General features: G+C 39.6%; 2 protein-coding genes across 2 annotated transcripts in view; both read right to left on the bottom strand.

Annotated features, from left to right (window-relative positions):
• Positions 1–7410: 7410 nt before the first annotated feature.
• On the bottom strand, positions 7411–16640 carry MINAR2 (membrane integral NOTCH2 associated receptor 2). The gene is made up of 3 exons (XM_054652863.2): positions 16461–16640; positions 8397–8642; positions 7411–7590 (listed from the first exon to the last, which is right to left on the bottom strand). Exons 1-3 carry the CDS (start codon positions 16623–16625, stop codon positions 7411–7413), a joined length of 591 nt encoding a protein of 196 aa, XP_054508838.1. The 5' UTR covers positions 16626–16640.
• A 5719-nt stretch (positions 16641–22359) lies between these two features.
• Positions 22360–23670, bottom strand: part of ADAMTS19 (ADAM metallopeptidase with thrombospondin type 1 motif 19) — a 129673-nt gene continuing 128362 nt past the window's right edge. The window contains exon 23 of the mRNA XM_054652295.2: positions 22360–23584. Coding sequence (XP_054508270.2) covers positions 23433–23584 — 152 coding nt within the window. The 3' untranslated portion in view covers positions 22360–23432. The remainder of the gene's footprint in view (positions 23585–23670) is intronic.

The following is a 23670-nucleotide window of genomic DNA, read 5'->3' as shown; positions in this document are numbered from 1 at the left end:
GTTTCAAAACATTATCGTTCTCACAGTTCAGAAAATAAAAAATGCATATGCGGGTATAGAAAAGAGGACTCAGACTTCAAACAAAAGCAGGCACCTCCCACAACAAAATCATCCCCTGTTATTTCCATTATCTTTATCACTTCCCTCTAAGAAAGGATCAAGATTTTCAGAAGAGAGGCCCAAACAGCTGAACAACACCACCAACAAAAAATACTGCTTTAGAATGCATGCTTATGTCTGTGTTTTCAGAATTGAGTTGTGCCTAGAGAAAAGCAGCTTTAAAGGCTGAACAGGCACACACACCCACAGGTATTAAAAACAGCAGTCTGCCAAATTTGAAGCAAATAAGCCCAACACTCAGTAGATTTGTGCTGTGTGTTGAACAATAACTGTGCTGCCATAAAACTTTCTGCCTTCTGCCTTAACTCCACAATGCTTCCTCCAAGAAGACTGACCTTAACACAGGCAAGAAGAATTCCCACAGATGAACCCACTTACAGCTACAAGAGTTTCAATTTACTACAGCAGCTGCAGCAAATTGATTTCTGAGCTGAGAGTGGCTTATTGGAGAATTTCCAAAAAGAGCACAATCAGCACAGACAAAACCCCAGAGAGAAACAAGCCCTCTTCAGGAAGGCTGGTTCATATACTGGGTTGTCTGTGAAGCTAAATACATGGATGGAAAAAATAATGCACACCAACTCAGGATTTGTGTGTTTTCATCAAAGTGACATAGCTAGTCATGCTGCTATGAATTAACCATTCTTCTCTCTCAGCCTAAAAATTGCTGGCCAACTGGTTACAATAATGCATTGAAAATATAATTGTGTACAGGATTTTTGTTGCTGGGTTGCCTTAATAGAATGTAATATATCAGAGGAGAGAGTGTCCAGCATTTTTTCCACGACTAGATGACTTACAATAACTCTGGTGAGGGAAAAGAACCCTTAACAATATGTAATTGGTAACAGAATATTCTGACTCTTGGATTCAGTGTCTCGTGATCAGCATTTCGCCATATCAGGATCACTGCAACAAGTTTCCTGTTGCAAAGATACACAGTCAGCTTCCATGATTAGAAAATCCTGGCAAGTACCTCTGTCAGGAGGAGAGTTGCCTGTCAGGATGCACTGCCACCACTGACCAGATCAGCTGCTCCCAGGGAGAAGCTCACTAAGAGACAGCTACAAAAGGAAGAAATCAAGAGGGATGGACTGATCTGTTCAAAAGCTGCTTACCTAAAGCACATGTTCATTCAAACTCCACCTCAGCTCAAGGTTGAACTACATCTGTTCTTCAGCAGAAATCTGCAAAGAATGTGGGTTTTTTTGGAGAGGAGGGGAGGGGGCAATGCTCCCACAAATCCCAAATCTTGCAAGTCAAATCTTATACAGATTTAGATTCGTAGACTTAGAGATGAATATTACATGAAGAAATTTATTGTTCTCTACCATTGTTCTGTTGTACTCCTTTCAGATCATGGGCACAGGCCTATCAAACTTGACTTACAACTCTGAGTTTGCAGTGCCTCCAGGTTGCTGAGAAATTAGTTGAACCATGGCACATGTCATGTTCCTACGAATATATGTAGGTACCCCATGCACCTGAATAGGGGTGTAGCAGTGCCTTGAGTCCAAACCAATACCATGGGAAATAAGAGTTGGAACAGAAAAAGCTTTTCAATATAAGCAGGATCTCACAGACAGAAGAGTCTTTCCTGCATTCAGTAATGGATTTCTCCAGAATGCAAATAATCATGTTCGCAAATAAGCACGTTATGGACATGCAGACCCAAGCAGAACTATCAATTCACAGAAATTTGTGTGCTTCTTCATCCACAAAGACTAATTAGGAAAATAATAATATATATTTTTTTAAAAAGTAGATAATGGCACTTTTCACAAAGGAAGCTATATAGGAAGTAGTGTTGTTAAATCAAAAAGTGTAATCCTCTTAAAATACTAGGTGCTAAAAACTTTTGAAATTTATCTTGTGCAACAAAGAGATTGTACACATTATCTTACACCTGTTACTTGTTGCAGAAGTCTAACTGCTACTCTAACCTTTCAAATCTAGGTGCATATTCTAACCAGTAAAACCACAAGAGAAAATAGTTGACAGAAGTATTGCATTTGTTGTGCTGGATGCCAGTCTGATGGCTGACTAGATCCCTCATAAATTTGTATTTCAGTGAATGACTCAACTTACAGGAGCATAACCACATGGAATAGGTCCTTAGAGTGTATTCAGCAGTCTGATCTGCTTCAAAATCTCTCTGAACTAATCATTGGGACCTGGGTAGGGAAGTTTGTGGTAGACCTTCCTGATCTTTCAGTGATAGATAGAAGAGATGCACAGCATCTACACAGATTCTGCTGTTATTCATTTACCATTCACACACAAAATACCGTAATTAAAGGAATAACTTCTGCCCTACCCAGAGATATTTATAGTATATTGCAACTCACCACTTACATTGCTTCTTTCTTTTTCAAATCCTGATGTGACCAGCTAATTTTACTCATGGCAAACTCAAAAATGTCTCTTTCTCTCCCCTTTTTTTTTGTTATAGGCCTTGCCTTCTGTAATAGGTGCATTGAAAGGAAAAAAACTTAGGCTGGAAGATGAAAACATGTACCCTCCTAAAGCAACAAGCCCTGTGAGATCTTTTCATGGACCAGGTCTGTGCTGTACTGAAGGGGAGTGGTCGCTGTAATTTTCCTAAATTGTGCCTGTTGAACTGCCAGAACCATACAGAACTCTGTTTTCAGCAACTTTACAGGCCAAAACCAAATAAAATGAGAACATAGTTGCATATTTCTGGACACTTTTGGGATGAGAAGAATGAAGCAAGGGAAGAGAAAGGCTAAGAATTTCCTCAGCAGAGTCTTCCAATATGTTCTAGTGATTTGGGAGAGTAGTTGTACTGAAAGCCATATAAAAATTTCATTCAATTAGGTAGTTTAAAAAGCTAATCCTTATTTACTGGAGAATATGCAATTTCTCTAAAATCACTTGTGAAATATAGTAATTGCCAGTGTAATTATAAGTGGGCACAATCTGCAGAACTCTCATTTGCTTCCAGGTTGCTGCTGTGCAGTTTATAAGAGCAAAGTCCTGCAGTTACTGCATGTTATTCTACCACATAGTTATATCATTAGTAGTATTCTACCACAGTTATATCATTGTCCTACATCTTTTTAGAGGTGCTGGTAAGATATTGATGTATCAACTTGTATGTTAAGAAGTTTCACTGACTACATAGGAGTCTTTGCTGCTATTTTAGTTGATTACTACTGGAATAAAAAATTAAAAATCAGACTGAGATTGTTTATGTTCTGATGAAAACTTCTTTCCTACCTTTAAGCGCCTGTTTAAAGTCTTATTGAAGTTAAGTTTTCTGGAGGGCTGCAGAAAAGGGACCCTGATGTCCTTGTTAAGGGCAAGTTGATCATGAGCCAGCAGTGCCCTGGCAACCAGGAGGGCCAGCTCTGTCCTGGGGTGCATCAGGCACAGCAGGGCAAGGAAGGGGATTGTCCCACTCTGCTCTGCACTGAGGCAGCCTCACCTTGAGTGCTGGGGGCTGTTCTGGATGCCACAATATAAAAAAGATATTGAGCTATTGGAGAGCATCTGAAGGAGGGCTGTGAGGATGGTGAAGGGTCTGGAGGGGAAGCAGTATGAGGAGTGGCTGGGGTCATTTTGTCTGTTCAGCCTGGAGGAGACTGAGGGGAGACCTCACTGAGGTCTTCAACATCCAACAGGGCAAAACAGAGGAACAGGTACCAATCCCCTCACTCCTTTGACCGGTGACAGGACTTGAAGAAAAGGAATGAAGCTGAGTGAGGGGAGGTTTAGGTCGGATGTCAGGAAAAGGTTTTTCACCCAGGGGGTGGTCGTGCCCTGGAATAGTCTCCCAGGGAATGGGTCACAGCACCAAGCCTGACAGAGTTGATGAAGCATTTAGACAATGCTCTTAGGCACATGGTGGGATTCTTGGGGTGTCCTGTGCAGGGACAGGAGTTGGACTTGATGATCCTGATGGGCCCCTTCCAATTCATCATATTCTATGATTCTGTGAAGTATGAAATTATGTGTGTAAGCATGCTTTCAGGGTAGGAAGAGACCAATGAATGTAGATCACAGAGAATACTTACTGGAAACTTACCTAGTAGTAAGTTTCCAGTAAGAGTTGTTTCATTCATGGAATCATATAATGATTGAGGTTGGAAAACATCTCTAATAGATATCAGTGCCAACTCTTAAACCAGCACCACCATAATGACCACAAAACCATGTCCACTTCCATAGGTGGTGACTCCATCACTTCTCTGGGCAACCTGTTCCAGTGTATGACAACCATTTCAGTGAAGATTTTTTTTATAATATCCATTCCCAACCTTCCCTGGCACAACCTGAGGCCATTTCCTCTTCCTACCTGGGAAAACAGGCTGACACCTACATGTCTATGACCTCTTTTCATGTAATTGTAGACAGCAACAATGTCCCCCTGAGCCTCCTTTTCTTATAGTGTTTTAAGCACTTTTGGACTAGTACTAAACATTCTGTTCTCTAACCACCAATACCTTTATTATGAATGTTGTGTGATGACGTGTCTTTTTCAGTCTCTGTCATTAATGAATTAAAAGAACCCTAAACTACCCAAACCAACAAGAGCAAAAACCTCACATGACAAAAGAAACAATACACAGCAATGTCTATCAACCAATTTTTTTTTTTTCTACAGGAAATGTAAAGTAACACTGCATCACATGGTTAAAGGAGGGGTGTCTAATTTACTGTTTTTAGAGTTAGCACATAGTACAAAGGATCCCGAGGCTCCGCCACTCGCCCCTGATGAAAAGTCTTTGTCTCTCAGTCTGTTGAGCTGGTTGGTTCCTCTCAAAGTATTCGAGTGTTGTTTATTTTCCCATTACCAGCAGCACAGCTCGCGTTTATGCAGACAATGGGCTCTTCCCATGCCAGTGCTCCCCGAGGGGCGCAGCAGCAAGCCCCTTCCTTCATGGCCGGGCAGACGCTCCCGCAGGGCACGAAGGAGCCTTCCCTTCCCTTCCCTTCCCTTCCCTTCCCTTCCCTTCCCTTCCCTTCCCTTCCCTTCCCTTCCCTTCCCTTCCCTTCCCTTCCCTTCCCTTCCCTTCCCTTCCCTTCCCTTCCCTTCCCTTCCCTTCCCTTCCCTTCCCTTCCCTTCCCTTCCCTTCCCTTCCCTTCCCTTCCCTTCCCTTCCCTTCCCTTCCCTTCCCTGCCGGCACTCCGCACGTCCCGCACCTTCCCGGGAGCAGCTGGATCCGCGGAGTCCCTCCGCCCGCCGCGCTCCGCCGCGAGGGGTCACCAAAGGAACCCGCATCCCAGGCCATGCCTGGGAATCGCAAAAAATCCAGCAGCCCTTCCCCCACATCCAAGAGAAACATGACACATGACATTATTTAAAAAAAAAAAAAAAAAAAAAAAAAAAAAAAAAAAAAAAAAGTTGTTCCAGGCGGCACCTTCGCGCCTGACATGTTTTTCCTCTTTGCTGGCTCTCCGCTAGGTGACAGCAGTGAAATCGGACTAAAACAGCCCGTAGTCGACTTGCGGAGAAAACGGCATTATCCTTTCAGCTAAGCCCTCACAGAGTAATGTAGTTGAGAAACTCGCATTATTGGCGGTTTTCCTGGAAATTACAGAGCTCTTTGCTTTTAGGTTTCCAGCCTGCAGGCCTCAATAATTTACAGAAGTACGTCTCTGCATTATATGCAATGTACTTAAAGCAAATGTACTTGGGCTGGAAAAAAGTCAAGTATTGTTGGTTTAATGTTAGTAGTTACTTCATAATGTCAGCTATTAGTCTTGTAAAATATTCCCAAGTTCTTACTTTTGTAAACTGAACGGGCCTGATCTTTCAGACAAAAACCCCCATCTGCACTGAAACTGCAGCAAGGCAGGAGGCTGAGTTCCCTTGCATATTTACAGCAATGTCCAATTTTGTAACAGGGATACTAATTTTATGCACGTGCATTTAAATGCTACTACTCTTTTACTGTTGTCTGCACACCAGATTAAAGCACTAAGCTTTTTTAGCTTGAATTTTTTTAGGTTGAATCTTGAATTTTTTTAGGTTGAATCTCTAGTACAAGCTAGAGCAGGGTCCAAGAAGTTACAGCACACAGAAGAATCAATCATGAACTAGATGAGAAGGAAGGAATGAAATACACTTGTCTGAAGATGAATTCGTCTTGACATGACTTAAAGCACTGTAAACCTGCTGTAGGTAGGGCACATTCTAGAATTCAGAAGACACAGTACAAACCTTCTACCTTAGTTCTATTCCTGAATAATCCAAAGCATTTTTTGTGGGATAAGAAGCAGACCTGGTATAACCTCAACTTTCCAGATTATGTGTACCTGTGAGATTCTGTTCCAAAAGGGAAATATCTCAACAGTATTCATAGCTCCTTAAATAACAAATACAGGAGTATAAAGGGTTTGCAGCACCCAGAGTATCTTTTCAGAAAGGAAATAATTACTTGAAGTTCTTGTCTCCCTATTCACTCACTTTTTATTTTGTAATTTTATCTCATGTTTTGATTCCTCTGAATTGTTCTGAGGTGTATTAACGGTCTATGTGCTCTAAACATTTCATTTTGTTCCTTTAATTTACAGATATTCTTTTTCACAGCCTGGTTGCATAACTTTAATATTTTAAGGTGTATTAATTCCAATTTATACTTGTACTCCACAGATTTTATTGAAAATAAATATTGTCTCTCCATGTTTTGGGATGACAGAAATAGATTGAAAGAATATGACCTAGTGATGGAAGAACTTTGTCACAGGTTACAGAATTTTTTGATAGAAACACAGTGATCTATTTTCTGTTTTTCTTCTCTGAAAAAGTGTAAGAAAATATTTATGTGTTTAGGTTGGCATTTACTATGTGCTGCATCATTGCAGCAATGCACTCAGTGACTAAGTAATGTGTTAATGTTTGTTTTATAATTCTTTGGGATATCTTGAATGATGCTTTATAATGCTTTTCTATATTCTAAAAATATGTATCATAAAAAAACAAAGAGTGTAGTAGGTGTTTATTAGAACAAATAGTCAGCTGGTTCTCTATATGTAACATACCACACATACTGATTTAAATCACTAGACTAAATAAGGCACTAAAAAAGATAGAATATAGTTTTCTTTTTAAATTATACCTGTAAGGAGACATTCAGGCATGCACAGAATATTTGTCTCTTTTCTGGGTCAATTCTCTGTGTTGTACAGGAATATTTTGAAGAAGTGATGTCAAATGAATTGTGTTTGTGACCAAAAAAAAAAAATGGAATTCAAATAAAACCAGAGAAGGAAATAATTTAATAAAAATATTTATTAAAAAAAAATCATCATTATTTGGCTGAGCTAAGTAAGTAAAATACTAAGTGTGATTACAGTAACTAGAATGCAAATGGCTAGTATCATGAGCAGAATGATTCGGCAATATTTTGAATGTTTTTTTTCTCGCTCCTTCTTTTTTAACAAGGTATCGTACCCAGGAGTATAAATATCCCCCATCCAGAACTTTAGATCATTAGGATTTTCCTAGAAGAAAGATCAGAAAATGAAATCAGTTTCTCTCTTTTACACACAAAGTCATTAGAACATACGCAGAAATATTTTGGCTATCATCAGACACTGATTAATGAATTTAAGATATCACAACACATATGCAAGACACTTTCACTTGAATGTAGGTTGTGCTACTTTCCAGATGCTGCAAATGTTCCACTGGGGAAAATTAAAACCACACTTTTCATCCAGGAACCAAAAGTAGGACACCAGCCATTGAAATGTGTTTAAAAACCCAGAACAAACCATGTTGTCTTCTCAAGAAAAGATGCCATGCTGTATAAACAGAGTTCTGACTCCTTTTTCAAAAAAATGGAACAGCAAAAAAACCCCCAAAAAAACTAAAGTAATCCTAGAAGTGATTTGTGCCAACCCACAGGGAGGCAGGAGCCTGTATAGTGTGAATGAGGCTGAGAAAAACAGATGTAATTTGATAACAGAATTTTGCTATGAACAGTTATAAAGTGACTATATAGTATTTAAGTGCCACATTTGTAGCTCTTCCCTATGTAAACAGGGAAACTGAGTTGTACAGCGTTGTGGTTTAAGAGTTTCTCTCATCAGATGTCATGTAAAATTTAAATTCCTGGAATCTCACTAGATATGTAGACTTCTTTCCTGATCACACTCATGTTATTGTCATGTCTGTACCAGAAAATACCTCCATATTTACTTCTGTAATCCCACCTAAAGATCAAGAGGGCTGCACAGTGGTTTATGCATGCACCATACAGATCACACCAATTCACTTGCTCAAGCTCAGCACAGCAGCCAATTACCTTTATGTGGCTGGCCAAGTTAGAGTGCAGTGACTGTCTGTCATAGTCTTGCACAGTCCAGGAAGGTGTCTTTTTCTTCTCCTCCCAGTCATCATCCACATGGATATCACTGTACAGTGGGTTGCTCTTGATTGTGGATTTCAGGGTGATGGGAGTAATGTGTTTCCCCAGTGATTTGTCTATTATTTCTTGACTGACTATGTTCAAGTCTAAGCCTGGCAGCTCAGTGACAGTTCTCTTTTCTCTCTGTAAGACACAAGTTAGATCAGAACCTGGCTTTCATTTGCATTACCTACAATACAGGCCCCTTTCCAGAATTATTACTTGTAATATAACAGAATCATTTTAAAACTGAACATGCAACCATTTTTCTCCTTCTGACAAACTTCTACAGCAAGGGAGCCTGACTGCTCACTCTGGACAGATTTCTTCCTTCTGGGGAAAGCAGGTGGATACAATCTGAACATTAAATTCTTTTGCAAATGTGAACTGACATTACAATGCCTGCTGGAAGAAGACCTCTGCTTTAGTGAAACAGTGCTATGGAGAGCTGCAGTAGAACATTATAGTTCTGGTGGAAGCCATGGATGTGTGATACAGGAGCAAAGATGAAAGGGCAAAGCAGAATGATCACAGGGGCAATGGTGTGTAAGTGAAAACCTCAACTGGAAATGCATCTCTGATAGCAGGGGTGTGACACAGTTACACAGTTCTGTTCACACTCTTGAATGCTAGATCAAGAGTGTCAGGATGTTGAAGAGGCTCTTCATTCAACTGAGGTAATTAAATTTCTGAGCATTCTCCCAATAACAAAAGCTGTTAAATAAGACCTTTTAGAACATGTGGGTGTCAAGGGAGGAAGAAGAATAACAGTCCTGGTGGGATAATATTTTTTGAGAAATCACAAGCTGCCTCTTAAAACAGCACTAAGGGCCTCTTTAGGGTTCTGTAAAATAGTAGTTACGATACTTTTCAATCTGTAATTGCCTGGAGGAATGCAATCAGACTCTCTAGTCCAAGCTATTCAAGATTTGTCCCAACCTTCTGTCCCCAAGACTTTCAATTAACCTGGTACTGATCTGTGGTACCACAGTGTGTCACCTACCTAAGAGACCTGCTTATTGCAAAGCCTTTGTCTTATACTAACACCTCTCCCATTTCTTAGAATTTTAGAACCAACACAGAGCATATTCATCCCTCCTCACAAGTACTTTTATCCTTAGGAACTTTATGTTGAGTCAAGGGGAGCCTTGGCCTGACCCAGTGGTCCTGTGTCAGGTATGCTGGGAGGGGACAATCCCCACCTCTCTCCTGCTCTCAGAAATCACAAAGATGTGGGCAGCACCTGCTGCACAATGCCCGTAATGTAAAGTGCGCATAGTAAAGAGCCAATGAAGAAGACAGGTCCTGAGAAACTTACTTCCATGTAAGGATGACTTTCCCTGAATTTTTAGTTTTACTGAGGTCTCCAAACATTAAGGTACCCCAGGCTGGATGGACTTCAACTGCAAAAGTGCTAGGGGCATGTCCTGCTTCTCCTTCCACCTTTCTGGTGGGAGCTCAGGGCATCTGACCTCCTGCACACTGGCTTTGGGAACTTCTTGGACAACTCCTCATGTCAGTGAAGGTCCCTAAGATGATAGCAAACTGTTGGCTTCTTCTGCTTGAGTAATTTTCTGCTCGCTTTGTGGGCTGGTGGATCCATTCTCAGTGGAAATCAGCTCCTGTGTGCCATCACCTACTTAATGACTGCAGTGTCATGTGTGCATGTATAGATTCATATTCATTATTCTGAGGCAGGCAAGTGTGGAAGGAAGCATAAGGACTGATTTCCCTCAGAAAGTGAAGGTGCAGAAGAGAAAACAACAGACTTTGTCTAAGAAACTCTAGGAGGAAGCATTATGCTGGCATTCCTATCACTAAATCCTGCAGAAGTGACTAAGCATGTTTCCCATCAATAATTGCCATTAGTAGGCGGGTGGATCCTCAGCGACCTCCCATCCTTCTGTTAGTTCATAATTTCCACATGTTGTTCCTTAGCCTCCACACATCCCCTGATAATATTACTCTTTGCATTGCAGTTACAGCTGGCACTGAAGCCCTCTGGGCTGTACTGGCCAGATTTCAGCTGAGCTGGTGTTTTGAACTGCCTTTTCTTTCTGACTGCATTTTATTTTATTTACTTTATTTCTTATTTAAGATTTGTCATTGACCTTAATGACTCTTCCCTCAGGCTTGCTAAATAGTTGAACTTGGAGAACATTTTGTTGAAGAACGCGAACTGTCTCACCAGGGGTTGATTGGTCTCCCTAGGCTAAAATGTTGTGAAAAGAATGTGACTTGACAGTAATTTTCAAAGCTGTTTTCCATAAAATCCTCCAAAACTTGGAATAGATGGCACAATGCAAAAATTTGTTCATAAAAACAGTGCTTTGTAGCAAAATTTTTTTCCCCTACTGTCTGAAGTACCTTTCTTTTCATGGGCATGAGGAGAGTGTGATGGCTTGGAGCAGACATAAGAGAGGGAATAGATTGGGAGGGGCAACCAGGTTTTATCATGAGAGCTGGACCAGAATTTGGGGTAAGATATAGTTGGCAGAAATTTTAGAGAACAGACATTGAAATGACAAGCTAATTGGGAGAATGTACTTGTGTACAGCAGATGTTTGATTGTAAAATTTCTGTGGTAGATATGTTCTACAGACTAGTTAGGGAAAAGTAAGGACATGCAAACCCCAAAAGTTTTAAGACTAAGATATCATACAAAGAAATATGAAAAATATTGAGACTACTTCTTCTAATGCATTTCTAGAAGCAGAGAAACATAAGATTAGATAACCAAAATATGCTTGCTAGTATTAACTGTTGCAAAAGCTACCTTTTTACATTTTCTTTTAAGATTCGAAACACTTCCCAACCTTTGTCACAGACTCTGACTCATGCAGCAAATGTTCAAAGAAAGAGAAAAGTATTGTAAATTTAGGTATCAATATCCATTAGAGAATTCATACTATATACACTGAATATAGGAAGACAGTGTGAATGAGCTGGAACAGAACAAATCAAAGGCGATTTATGTTATTATTCACTGAATGGAAGGAATGGATAGTGAATACTCAAAGAAGCAGTAGTTATGGAGAACACTAAAAATTGTAGATGAAATACGTTTGTGAAATACTTATTTAACAAGATGAAAAGTGCTCAACTCTGCAAACACATAACTGTGTTTGATCTACATATAGCTCATGAGCAAGAACACTGTTATAACTGGTTAATAACTCATTTTTCACTGAGAAGAGTATGTTCTTCTTTGACAGACTCAGAGAGCTGTCACATGCAAGTACTAGTACTCTGTGAAAAGCCCAGAGATCTATAGAGGGTTGATGTTAGTTCCATTACTGAGTCAACATTTGCCTGTTCCACGTTTTTTTCTTGCTGATTATTTTATAATGCAAGTTATGCATACCTTACAATACACATAAATAATAATTTAGTCTTTATTACTAGGAAACATTTTTATCTCATTTTTATCTTGACTTCATCCTTCTGTTCCCACTTCTATTGTTGTTAATAGCATTGAACAGCCCAAGAGCCAAACCATTATTTTCTCAGCCTGTGATATGAGGTATCACCCACAAAACCCAGGACATCAACAGTTAAGGCTAGATCTTGGTTTCAAGTCCATCCACCTGAAGAAGACAACAAAGAGACAGATAAAAAATTAAGGAAATATACTTCGTGGAACTCAAGCCTTTCTTTCCTTTCCCTCCAGACAGAACCAGTTTCTCTTCCCATGGCCAGCCCCAGTTTCCACTTGATGTTGGCAATGATGCTCAGGGGAAGTAAGAAATGCTGTTGATGGGATACTACAACTAGAAGTTTTAACCAAGGCAGTCCTACAGAAACTTACAGCCACCAAATACTACAGGATTTGTTTCATAACAGCCTTCTCAATCCTAATGACAGGTACTAGAAGGGTGGTCATTATATTTGACAGTGGTTTGTTTAATAATATGACCCTCTGTTGTGCAAAAGCCTTGTAAGAGGTTGTGGAGGACCCTCCCTACACTCATAAGGACTTTTTTCTGATATAGAGAAATATTTTGAAGGCAAACAACTTCTAGGGTGTAGCTAAGAATCCCTGTGTATCAACTGTATAGGTATTGCTAGACATTTGGAAAATTAAAAGCTCTTTTGTTATGAAGAATATTAGCACTTGAGAGCTTTATTCAACAAATCACATCTCGTCGGAAATGCAATGGAAAAGCAGTTGGGAAGGTAAGGATTAACTGAAGGGGCATAAGGAGATAGGAAAGACAGTAGGGCAGACAGCTCACATCAAGGGTTCCTGAGAAGCCTGAGCAGGTTCAGACGAGGCTGCAATGATCAGAGGGTTGAAACACCTCTCCTATTTGTGGGAGCTGGGGTTGTTCAGCCTGGGGAAGAGAAGGCTACAGAGAGACCATGTAGCACCCTTTTAGTACATACAGATGCCTGACAAGAAAGCTGGAGAGAGAATTTTTATAGAAATAGGACAAGGGAAATGGCTTTAAACTGAAAGAGGACCGGTTTAGATTAGCTATAAGGATGGCATTCTTTGTGAGGATGGTGAGATACTTGAACAGGTTGCTCAGAGAAGTTGTGAATGCCCCATCCCTGAGAGTGTTCAAAGCCAGCCTGAAGACACCTGCTCAAGGGGAAGACATCTCTGCATAATGCAGTGGAGTTGGCACCAGATGACCTGTGACGTCCCTTCCCACTCAAACCTTTCTATGATTCTAGACATGAAACTTTTCTCAAAGAAGGAAATAAAGGGGATCTGGATTCCTTGTCAGAGACATTAAGGCAGCCTCAGGTACTGCAAAACTGAAAAGCCACCAGACATGGGCAGGAAAGAGAGCAGTAGATGGTTACAAACACTTCAGCCAAAGTGACAGGAATATTTAGACAAAAGTGAATATTCATATGGACTATTTAAATTGTGCATTATTGAGACTACTTCTTCTAATGAATTGTTTCGTTTAAAAAGCTGTTTTATCTGTCATTGGCAATGCAGCTCTGCAGGGCTGTGAGACCATTATATAAAAACTTTTGTACAGTCTCAGACCAAAACTCCTGCAAACCTTGCAGCTGGCTCTTATTGTGGCCAGTTGCAGATGTCTAGGGAAGAATAAGGGAGAGAGTGGAAATATGTAATGCACGTATGAGCCAGGGGACAAAGAAGTGATTCTAACCCGGCACCTAACTTACAGACTTTTAAAAACCCTCTTGTCCTGGTATACTGAGAAACAAGCAAGGACAGGACACAGGCATTAACTCATATGTAAGGCGAAAAAAACACCATGCCAAGAAGTAGCATGCTGCTGAGACTGAATGCTCTCTGCTGTCTTCCAAAAATAGGGGGGAGAAATGGGAAATATAAACAAGAAAGAGAAGTCTGAGAATTGCAGAAAACTACCAGGTTGACTACAGGGAAGACATGCATGAGAAACAGATATGGAAGATTAATCGTCTGGTGTGTGCTGGGCATTAAAACACATTGTGGGGCAGAGAGTCCAGCAGAACTGGAAATTGTCAGGGTGAGCAGAATGCGGTCAGCAATGATACATTTGCTGGAGAAAGTCTGTGCTTTTTATGCTGCTTTTCACAAGGAAGGGCCAAAATTCCTGGACTGCTTTATGGTTTGTTTTAGTCAAAGTAGATGATGAAAGTACATGCTAAACGGAGAAGCTGTTCAGTTTGCCTGATACCAAAGAGGAAAGTGAGGAGAAAGACCAGGAGTTTTCTGTCATTACATGAAGCTGCTTTTTATAATGGAAACAAATTTTAAAACCTAAAGGTGGAGAAAACACATAAGCACTTCACTGCTTTTGAATTTAAGTGATCTCATAATAAAAGTTTGGAAGAGACCACAAACATACCACTGTGCAGTCACTTTGCATAGGGAGACCTGAGTAGCATTAGTTTCTTTAGAGAATATTAACTTCTAAAGAGGGAATTTAGGCTACTCTCAAGGTTTAATGATTTTAGGAATATTTAGATCATGCACATATTCTGAAATTAATTCTCTCTCTCCTCCTCCCATCCCCCCTTTTTCCATTTCTGAATTAACTAACCCTTAACCCCATTATCCCTCTCATCTTAAAGTGAAATATGTTATTCCTGCACCATTAGTTCTCCACTGTGCCATCGTGTTTCTTGTAATGTCTGGAACTCATCAGTACTTTTCCCTTTATTTGATTGTCAGCAAAAGGAGAAAAAGAAGGCAAGCTCGTAAGGGAGTGAGAATGGCACAGTGAATTTTATCTGAACAGTTTGAATTCTCTAATGACTACACTAAAAAGTTTAGATTGTATCCTAGGTTTAACACTTATAAAATAATACCACTTTGCAAACTCCATTTTTGGAGTCATGGTGAGTACAGACATTTCCTTTGTAACAGCCATCCCGGGCTGGGACACAGAGTTCCAGGAAAACCTTCTCGCTGGTGGCAAAAAAGCAGAGCGCAAGTCAAAAAGCACGGGGCTCCCTACACATTTTTAATCCTCCCGCAGCTCTGCAGCCCTGGCTCGGTGACAGCACGTCCTGATTGACAACAATGGGGAGAAGGATCCCTGCTGCTGCGGAGGCTCTGTGTGTGGCTGCCTCCCTCCTGCATAAAAGAGGGGCTTGGATGGGGGGGAGGGGGTGAGGCCAGCATTGCGCCATCCCCTATAGTTTGGGATCCTTCAGGCTCCGTCCCTTGGTTAGGGTTGTTTGCATGGGACTCTACGGGCGACCGCGTGTTCCCCGCCCCAGCTCTCCTTGGGGAGCCGCCAGCAAAGATTATACAACACGAACAGAGTGGCTGGAGGCGGTGGAGTAGGCAGAGGGAAGGGTGTCTGGGGCAGGGAAGAAGCTAGGGGAAGTAAGGGGGGGATCATGTAAGTGGATATAATGGGGGGAGGATGGAAGCGGGTATCACGGGGGGAGGACTTTTGCAGTTGGAAGAGGATTGGAATGGACTCTGAGAGGGAGCAAAGGGGTTTAGAGAGCTGATGGGGAGACATGTCTGAAAAGGGAGAAGTGCAACAAGAAGTAGCTGTGGGAGACTTTCAGCATCACTCTTCTCCCTTCCCCCAGGTTCAAGCTTTTTTGGCTCTTAGTCCTCATTTCCCTGGGGAATCAGATTCCCATACTAAGGATCCTGAGAATGTAGACCCTTCTCCATCACTCCCCTCACCCCCAACCACTTACGTATGTCTCCATCCCTTGACAAGAACCAGACCTTGGAGCTTTTGCTCATGCGAGGGGTGGGGAAAGGCGAGGGGCTCCCTGGGCAGCAGGGAAGGAGCACTGTGGAGCAGCAAGTGGGGCCCAGAGGGGTGCGAGCTGATGCAGCTGTACTGCTGCGGATCCAGACATGAACTTCTCCTCCGCCAGCTCCAGGGCCTCTGCTAGGCAGTGCACATTTACATTTTCACCAAGAAACTGCTGCTACCACTATATAATAACCTGGATTAATGCAGTCAGCATGTTTCCCACTTTCAACAGCTGTCTTTCAGTGTACCGGGAAGGCCAAAGTTGAATGAGGGGAAAAAAAATAAGGAAAATAAAAAGGAAGTTATGGTGAGCTATGTAGATATATACATTTGTAGCAAGTATTTCTAATGTCCCTCTAATGTCCCTTTTCATCAAGTTTAAGGGATATCACTTCACTGTCAGTTTTAAATCTGGGGCTTTTCTCACTTTAGAGAGCATATTTCACACACAACTTCAGTACAATTAAGTGGTATTTGACTTCAGTAGACTTTCTGGAAAATGCAATGAAAATGTTACAAAGAGCAGTAGAAATCCTAATACACTGAAAAATGTCTGTGGACCCCCCCTGAAGAAAGTTACTATTCTCATGGAGCCTGATCCTTGCTGATGTCCATGGGAAAATTCACAGTAATATTAACGATGCCGATTAAGAGATGCAGGAAGCTGAACTACTGCTGAACTGTCACCATCATGTTCTTTTTCTCCTGAACTTTAAAACAAGGTAGAAAAATCAGGAACATGTCAGCCTCCTTTAGACCTTACCTGTAAATAGATCCTGTTGTGCCACCGCTGCACTCCAGGTAAAGCTGCTTCTGGGAATTTTGCCCAGTTGGTTGGTAAAAAGGCAGAGTTTTTCACTAAAGATTTAACCTCCAGTTGCAGGAATTTATCAGGATGGTTGTTGTTTGGCAAAACGGACAGGTCCATGTTTCTGTCCTGTAGAGTAATAATGAAAACAGCCCCAGCTTCTGCTTCCTGGCTGTGCATGCTCTTTCTATTATTAATGACGTGAAGAAGGATACGACAGTTTCCTGAAACTGTATCTGACCCCTGTTTGGTATCAGGCTCACTTATATCATCTACCAATGATAAAAGATTGTTTAGAAGTGGCAGAGCAGACAGGACAAGTTTCTCTAAGTGCCTGGCTTAAGTTTTCAGGTTCAAGGTCTATTTTGATAGATACATATGTGCTCATTAAAACTGAGTACCAGTGAGTAGATGCATAAGACACTTAAATGCATACCAGCACTTCCTCAAGTTATCTGCCAAAAATGTCAAGCCTACAATACTTCAAAGTAACATTTTTTTCCCCCGAGAAAATTAAAAGCAGCTTCCCGTCAAAGCGAGTCTTCCTTTTCTGCAGCAGTACCAAGAGGCTCCATTGTGGTGTGTGGGTTGGTACCATTTACCACAACAGCTATAACATGCACTTTTTTTAGGGTCAAGGATTTCTTTCACAGTAAATTCTTCTTGACCCTGGGAAATATTAGATTGTTTCAAGTAATTGATAACAGAAGTTTTCAGGGAATTGATTCTGCTCCCATTCAAATGCGTGGAAAAATTCACTGTAACTGACTTGAATGGTATGGTCTCAGTCCCATCACTTTTATTATTTTATTCTGAGATTTGATATTTTCATCATCATTTTATGCGTCTTAAGTCCTTTTGACTTTCAGCTAATGAAATTCCCCTTCTCATTATGGCCTCTATGTATGACTAGCAAAAGTAACCTCCTCATTCTTATTTTAACCTTTTCTTAAAATATGTATGTTTTTCTAGGATATGTTTCATTTTGATGAAATTGCTACAGAGGATAAGCTTTTGAAAGGTTATTGCTTGAAATCCAGGAAAACCTTTTTTGAATCAAATTTGTGCTGAGAATTAGGGCATCACAAAAAATTTAGCTCTGTACTTTGACCACAGAATCAAAAAAATGTATTTACCACACAAAAAATAGCTGAAATAAAATAGCTGAAATATAGAAACAAAATAATAATAGGAAAACATTTTTTAAATACGAAAGTAAAAATTAATAGTCCATAATAAAATTAATGGATATACATGTAGGTAAAACCTATTACTTTAAAAGCTCATGATGTTTCCTTGCATGTAATTATTGGAGATTATTTTAAAGCATATCTGTTTAAAATTATTAATATGGCACCTTTCAAGTAGATGCTCATATAAGTATCTGTGAGCAGCCACAAAAGAGACAGTAATGACTGTGTTTCTGAGTGGATGTGCATGCTTTTGGGGAACCTGGTGCTACCTTTACAACTCTATCTCCCCAGTTTAATGAAGCCCTGAAACACTAATACACCTTTCCAGTGTACCATAGGTATTTCCATGAAGCTGCTGTTTTGGACTTACCATGGCACATAGTTCTCACTTTTTCCCTGTGCAGTAATAACAAAGAGAGTAATAATTTGTGTTCTAAAATACATGGGTATATGCAACCATGACTTTTAAAACATAGACTTTCCAACATCTCTAGAAACACAGGGCTTGTCTGTGCTACTGTTGCATAAGATGTTGTGTGTGTCTGTGTGAGTTTACATACCAACAGTAATTCATTGGACATAAGAACATAAAAGGTATCTTATTAAGTCAGACCTCTCCAATCCCAGGATCTATCACTTTGTTTGAAAAGGACAAGAACAAGATGCTGTTTAGGGAGTCAGTGTACACCCTGCTGCTTTCTGCAGTTCATTCTTTTACTTTCTCAGAAGCCACACTTTTTTTTTTTGTGCTGAAGTATCTTTTCCAGGCCTTTTATTATCTATTTATAAATTGTCAATAAAACTGTCTGGTTTTCAATTCTTCTGAGAGTACCTCCACCAAAAGCAAGATTCAGACCTTCATGACCATCTGCCTAAACTGCTTACTTTTATGTCTTTTAAATTAATTTCCATATTAACCATATTAAGGATGCCCTTTTTGTAGTACTGCAGAGTTTTAAGAGCTCCCCATACAGTTTATCCATCACATTCAGGATTGTTTAAACTATAGTTATTTCAGTCTCTTTCTTTTCAATCTGAATTATCAACATTTTAAATCTCATCTTGTAAGCCACCTAGTCTATCTCCTTGCTAATTTATTTTCAATGTCTTGCATTGTAATTCCACTACATTGTTCATTAGAATACAGCAACCATAAATGAATATAATGCTCATGTTCTGGTTACACCAGTTCCAAAAATGGGAAAAATTATATCTTTCCTTCTGAAAACATCCATCAGTTTCTGGTGCTTTTTTCCCCTGCTATTCTCATAGCAGTAGTAACTCTCACAGGGCTAGTAACTTCACTTCTGAGAGTGCCAGTTGAAAATTCAGTGTCTCATAGGAGTGGTTCAGGCCATTTTTATAGGTATAATACTTGACACATACCTACATCAAAATTTTTCATTTAATGTCTTGTCCAATCACTCAGTTTTTTGTTTCTTGACAATTGAGGCAGGAGTTAACCAGAAGAGCTTTATGGCACCTGCCTAGACAGAGAACTCAATTTTTACTCTTCCTCATGCCACTGATGAAAATGCCAAAAACCCTAACTCCTTAGGGAACCATACCGCTGACTTCTCTCCATCCTGAAAGATGACCATTTTTCTTCCAATCCTTTAATCACCCTTCAAGCCATAAAGATTGCTCCTGTAGTCCTGTGTGAATGAAGTTTCTTGAACATCCTGTAATGCTGAACTTTGTCAGAGATTTCTGTGTCCAGCAGATCCTTTTTGTCCCATTCATGACTGAAGCCATGCTGACTCTCACCCAAGAGCACACGCTTATCCAGGTGCTCAGGGATCTTATTTTTGTCATTGGCTATTATGGCAATCTGCAGCTCAAGGGGTTGCCTTTTCCACAGGCAGGAATTACACAGCAGTCTGCCAGGCTGGCAGACTGACTCTTAGCAATGGCAGCTTGGGCACTATGGCAAGTGGCTCTGATACCAATTTCCTAGTTGTGTTCTTCCAATAGTCTCAGGTGACTGCAACCCTAGATACTGTTTGCATTGAACATATTTACTTAGTCTTACTTTCCTGCACATTTCCTTCACCTCAATCCAATTTCTCTGACATCTCTGCTATAAGGAACCCTGCAACATTTCATCTGGAAAAGCCAACAAAAGTAATTCACTGAATTTCTCTTTCACCCCTTTATCACTCCTCAGTGTCCCTTTCACAGTTGTGTTATCAGATGGTCCCAACGTCTCCCTTTTCAGCTTCCTGCTTTGGATGTATTTCAAGTTCCCTTTCTAATAGTTTGCACATCTTTTTTTACAAACATCTTTAAATTCTTTCTGAGTGCTTTTAATTTTCTTTTTATAATTGATCTGTTAGGTTTTAGGGTCTCTATTGGTCTCATGATGCAGGCAAGCTTTCTATTTTTAGTGTATTTTTTGAATATCCAAATGGCTGATTTTCTGTCACTAAAGAAGATAATGAAAACTGAATGGAAAAAACCTGAAACAACCCAAAATGTAACCCGCTTCCTCCAGAACAAAGCAGCAATTTCCTTCAGAATAAATGACAGTACTATTAAAATTCAGGTATTTCTTTAAGAGAGTTATGAGAAGTGGTAGCTCTTGTAACTTTTGGTCACTACTCTAGCTGACCAGCGGGAGGAGGAAGTAAACCTGCTGTGCACCAGACTAGCACAATCCCTATGTACCACTTAAGTCCCACTTAATCCGACAAAGTAGGGTCTAAGTGGTATTTAATTAGCAGAGAGGCCTACTGTAGCCCTTAGGAGCCAAGAGTGAATTTCACCTTTACATGCCAGCTGAACTTGATTGATTTGACACTCATTTGTTGAAATGTTACATATTCATCAGGCTGGAAGGAAAACATATTAATGCAGAGGGATTGTACTTGAAGAAGAAAGAACAAATCCAAAAAAAAAAAAAAAAAAAAAAGAAAACAGTAAACTCTGAACTGTCTATGCCTGCATAAGTCTAGAAGGCTATGGTTTGCCTGAACACAGCTGGAAAGGGCTGCCTGCTGCCAGCCAGGTCTATGGAAAACTGGCACATGCCTGCCCTCCCCATGGCATGCTGTGGCTCAAGCCATAGCCTGGGTACATTTTCAGAATGTTCTTATAATTTTCTGACCAAAAGGGTATTTCAGTCTGTACTGCTCCTCTGAATGATGATAGGATCTAAAGCAATAAAATGGACTTGCAGTAAAATGAACTTGCTTTCAAATTCAGAGGTATATTTGCTGTTTAGACACAAAACTGCTTCAAAATGATTTACACACATTTAACTAGCAGTTTTGTACTACAGTTGCTAAAGGAATCAGAACCAGACTTATCAACCCTATAACATCCTGATTTCACTATAACATCCTGATCAAAATATAAATCTAATAACATCTAATCTTGATTTCACTCATTACATTTTTTTAAAAAGTCATTTTAAACCACAACTTTCCATCCCTGCCTCTCAATGAAAAGTACATCCTTTTTATGATCTTCTTATAGAGGTGATGGGAGGATGATTTCAGCAGCAGTCACTGATTTTTTTTTGACAGATAGAGCCAGAGTTAAAACACACTTCTTAAATTTGGTGATTAAGATGACATTCTTGTTAATGAAATATTCAAAATCAGCAGAGGATAAACATATAGAACTGTGAAGATGATATCACTGGCTGATAAAAATTTTCCTCTGGCCCCTAGTCTGGAGGCATCTTTTCTTTTGCTTGATTTTCAATTGTGATTCAAGTGAGTGCAGGAGTACTACCAAGATCTGTGGCTAAGTATGAAGAAAACTTAAAATAAAAATTCCTTCTTTTGCCTGCCAACTACAATAATTCTATTAGACTTTCAAATGTGCTTCTGTGACTTCAAGGAATTATGCCCCAAAGCAACTGAATTTTCTATTCATTGAAACTTTTTTGTTATACAAAATATAACATTCCATGATGTCAACATTATTTTTCTTTCTTTTTTTACTTTTCAAAACCAGAAGGTATTTTATTTAAAATCATACACTAGCACCTCATTAGAGTTGCAGTTTTCAAATGCAGAGCAGTAAGATGCCAAACTAAAGATTTTGATAGTACAGCTATTTGAAACACAGATGTTGATTTCAATGGTAGTTAAGACTGCGTCTAAGTATTCTTCCTGGACAGAATCACAGCCCTGACTGGGGGCCTCAGCTTATTGTCTGTGGGTATCTATGGTTATCCATCTGTGGAAACTGTGCATCACATCTACACACTAGACTCTTTGCAGAGAAGGAAAAGCAACATTCACTTAAATAAAGCTGCATTCACTTTTTGCTTTGAGTAGAAAATATACCTTTTTGGCTTATTTCTCCAGCTGTCTTGCCTTCAGGACTTGCTCTCCTACATATGTTAAGGCTTAAACATTTCCATCACAAAATGAGGGCAGAAGACCCACTGCTGTTCACTTGCCAAGTTCAGCAGTTGCAGGACTCACCTGAGATAAATACCTCCCTCTCCACAGAATGTTACCTTGTTATTCTCAACTTTCCATGTATATATATCGAGGCTCACAGAGTGATGTGTCTGTCTGCAGCTGTTGCCTAAGTCAAGAGGCAGAAGGCACTCGTACTGTAGCTGTACCTGCTGCCATGCGGGGCTCGATGGATTAATCTACCAGCCCCAGACACACAAAAAAAGAAAAATTCAAACAGCAAAAGGAGCTTTACTTTTTATTGAAAATGTAAAAATCATGTGAATCATGTACAGTATTTTCTCATAAGGAAAATCTTAGCTGTTTCATAATGTTTCACAAGACTGTAAAACATTTAATTTTTATAAAGACTTTTTCATTAGGCAAAGATAAAACTAAAGTAGTATTACAAAGCTATTTTCTAAATTATCAACAGAGAACTGAGAATGTTTAACAGATTAATCCATACAAGTGGCAGGAGAAAGGACTCTTCCATTTATAAATCTGCAAAAGGACACACAAAGGTATAGAGGGACATGGGTTTTTTGTTTCAAAACTTTAAAAAATTAAGTGACATGTTAAAACACTACAGACGTGGATTCATAGGATGGTAAGTTCTAGGACTGCATTTCTCTACACTACCTCAAACAGTGCAACAGTGATTCAGTGTAAATCTCTACAGTGTTTCATTGATTTAATACTTGTGTTCAAGTATGTGTCCATGAGAATGATCAAAATCTCTACTTAGCTATTTTAATTTTCTTGTTTATAATATAAGTTACAGTAGAATATCCCCTTCAGTATGTTTCTAAATCAAATGAACTAATTTCACAATACATTCTGTAATAACCTGTTTAATAATGTTAGCTTGTTCACTTTGACATCTGTTGCAAAAAACACAAGCTCATTCTGACTCCAAATGCCAAAAATATAATAAAATTTAAAAGAACTTTATTTCCATATACAACAAAACTATTCAGCTAAATTAAAATAAATTCAAGATAGCATGACTTTTTTTTTGCAACAGATGATCTTACTGAAAATAAACATTTAAAATACTAGTTACTATTTTTTAAAAATTCTGATAAATGTATCCAAAAGTGTTCATATAAAAATTAGTTATGAAAATGTCAGAAGATAAAACGTGTTGGCTGTTTAACCAAAACCATTAAGGATGACTGGCAGGCAAAAATAAATTAATTTGATTAAATTATATGCCATCTGATAATATTTGGTCTGAAAAAGCCTGTGTGAGGGTGTGTGTGTGTTTATAAATAATAAGATTGCAAAGAGCTGAGAGCCAGCCAGCCTGACAGAGGTCAGCTCTTTTGTTGCATTTTTTGCGCATAAAAGTCCCTGCATGTCTCACAACATCGCTGATACCACCTCATGTCTTGACAGAGGTTCTTCTCTCTTATCACTCTGCAGTACACAGGCCACTGGTCTCCTAGGCACTTGAATGTCAAAGCAGCTGGAAAAAAAGTGAAACAACAGCAAAATCAAATATACATTACTGTTGCCTTTACTAGTGAAGAATCACATACCAAAAGAGACAAG

The sequence above is a fragment of the Agelaius phoeniceus genome, chromosome Z (assembly GCF_051311805.1).
Source record: "Agelaius phoeniceus isolate bAgePho1 chromosome Z, bAgePho1.hap1, whole genome shotgun sequence".
NCBI classification, from domain to species: Eukaryota; Metazoa; Chordata; class Aves; order Passeriformes; family Icteridae; genus Agelaius; species Agelaius phoeniceus.
The sequence above is the reverse complement of the archived record's forward strand: the minus strand, read 5'-3'. Positions and strand labels throughout refer to the sequence as shown.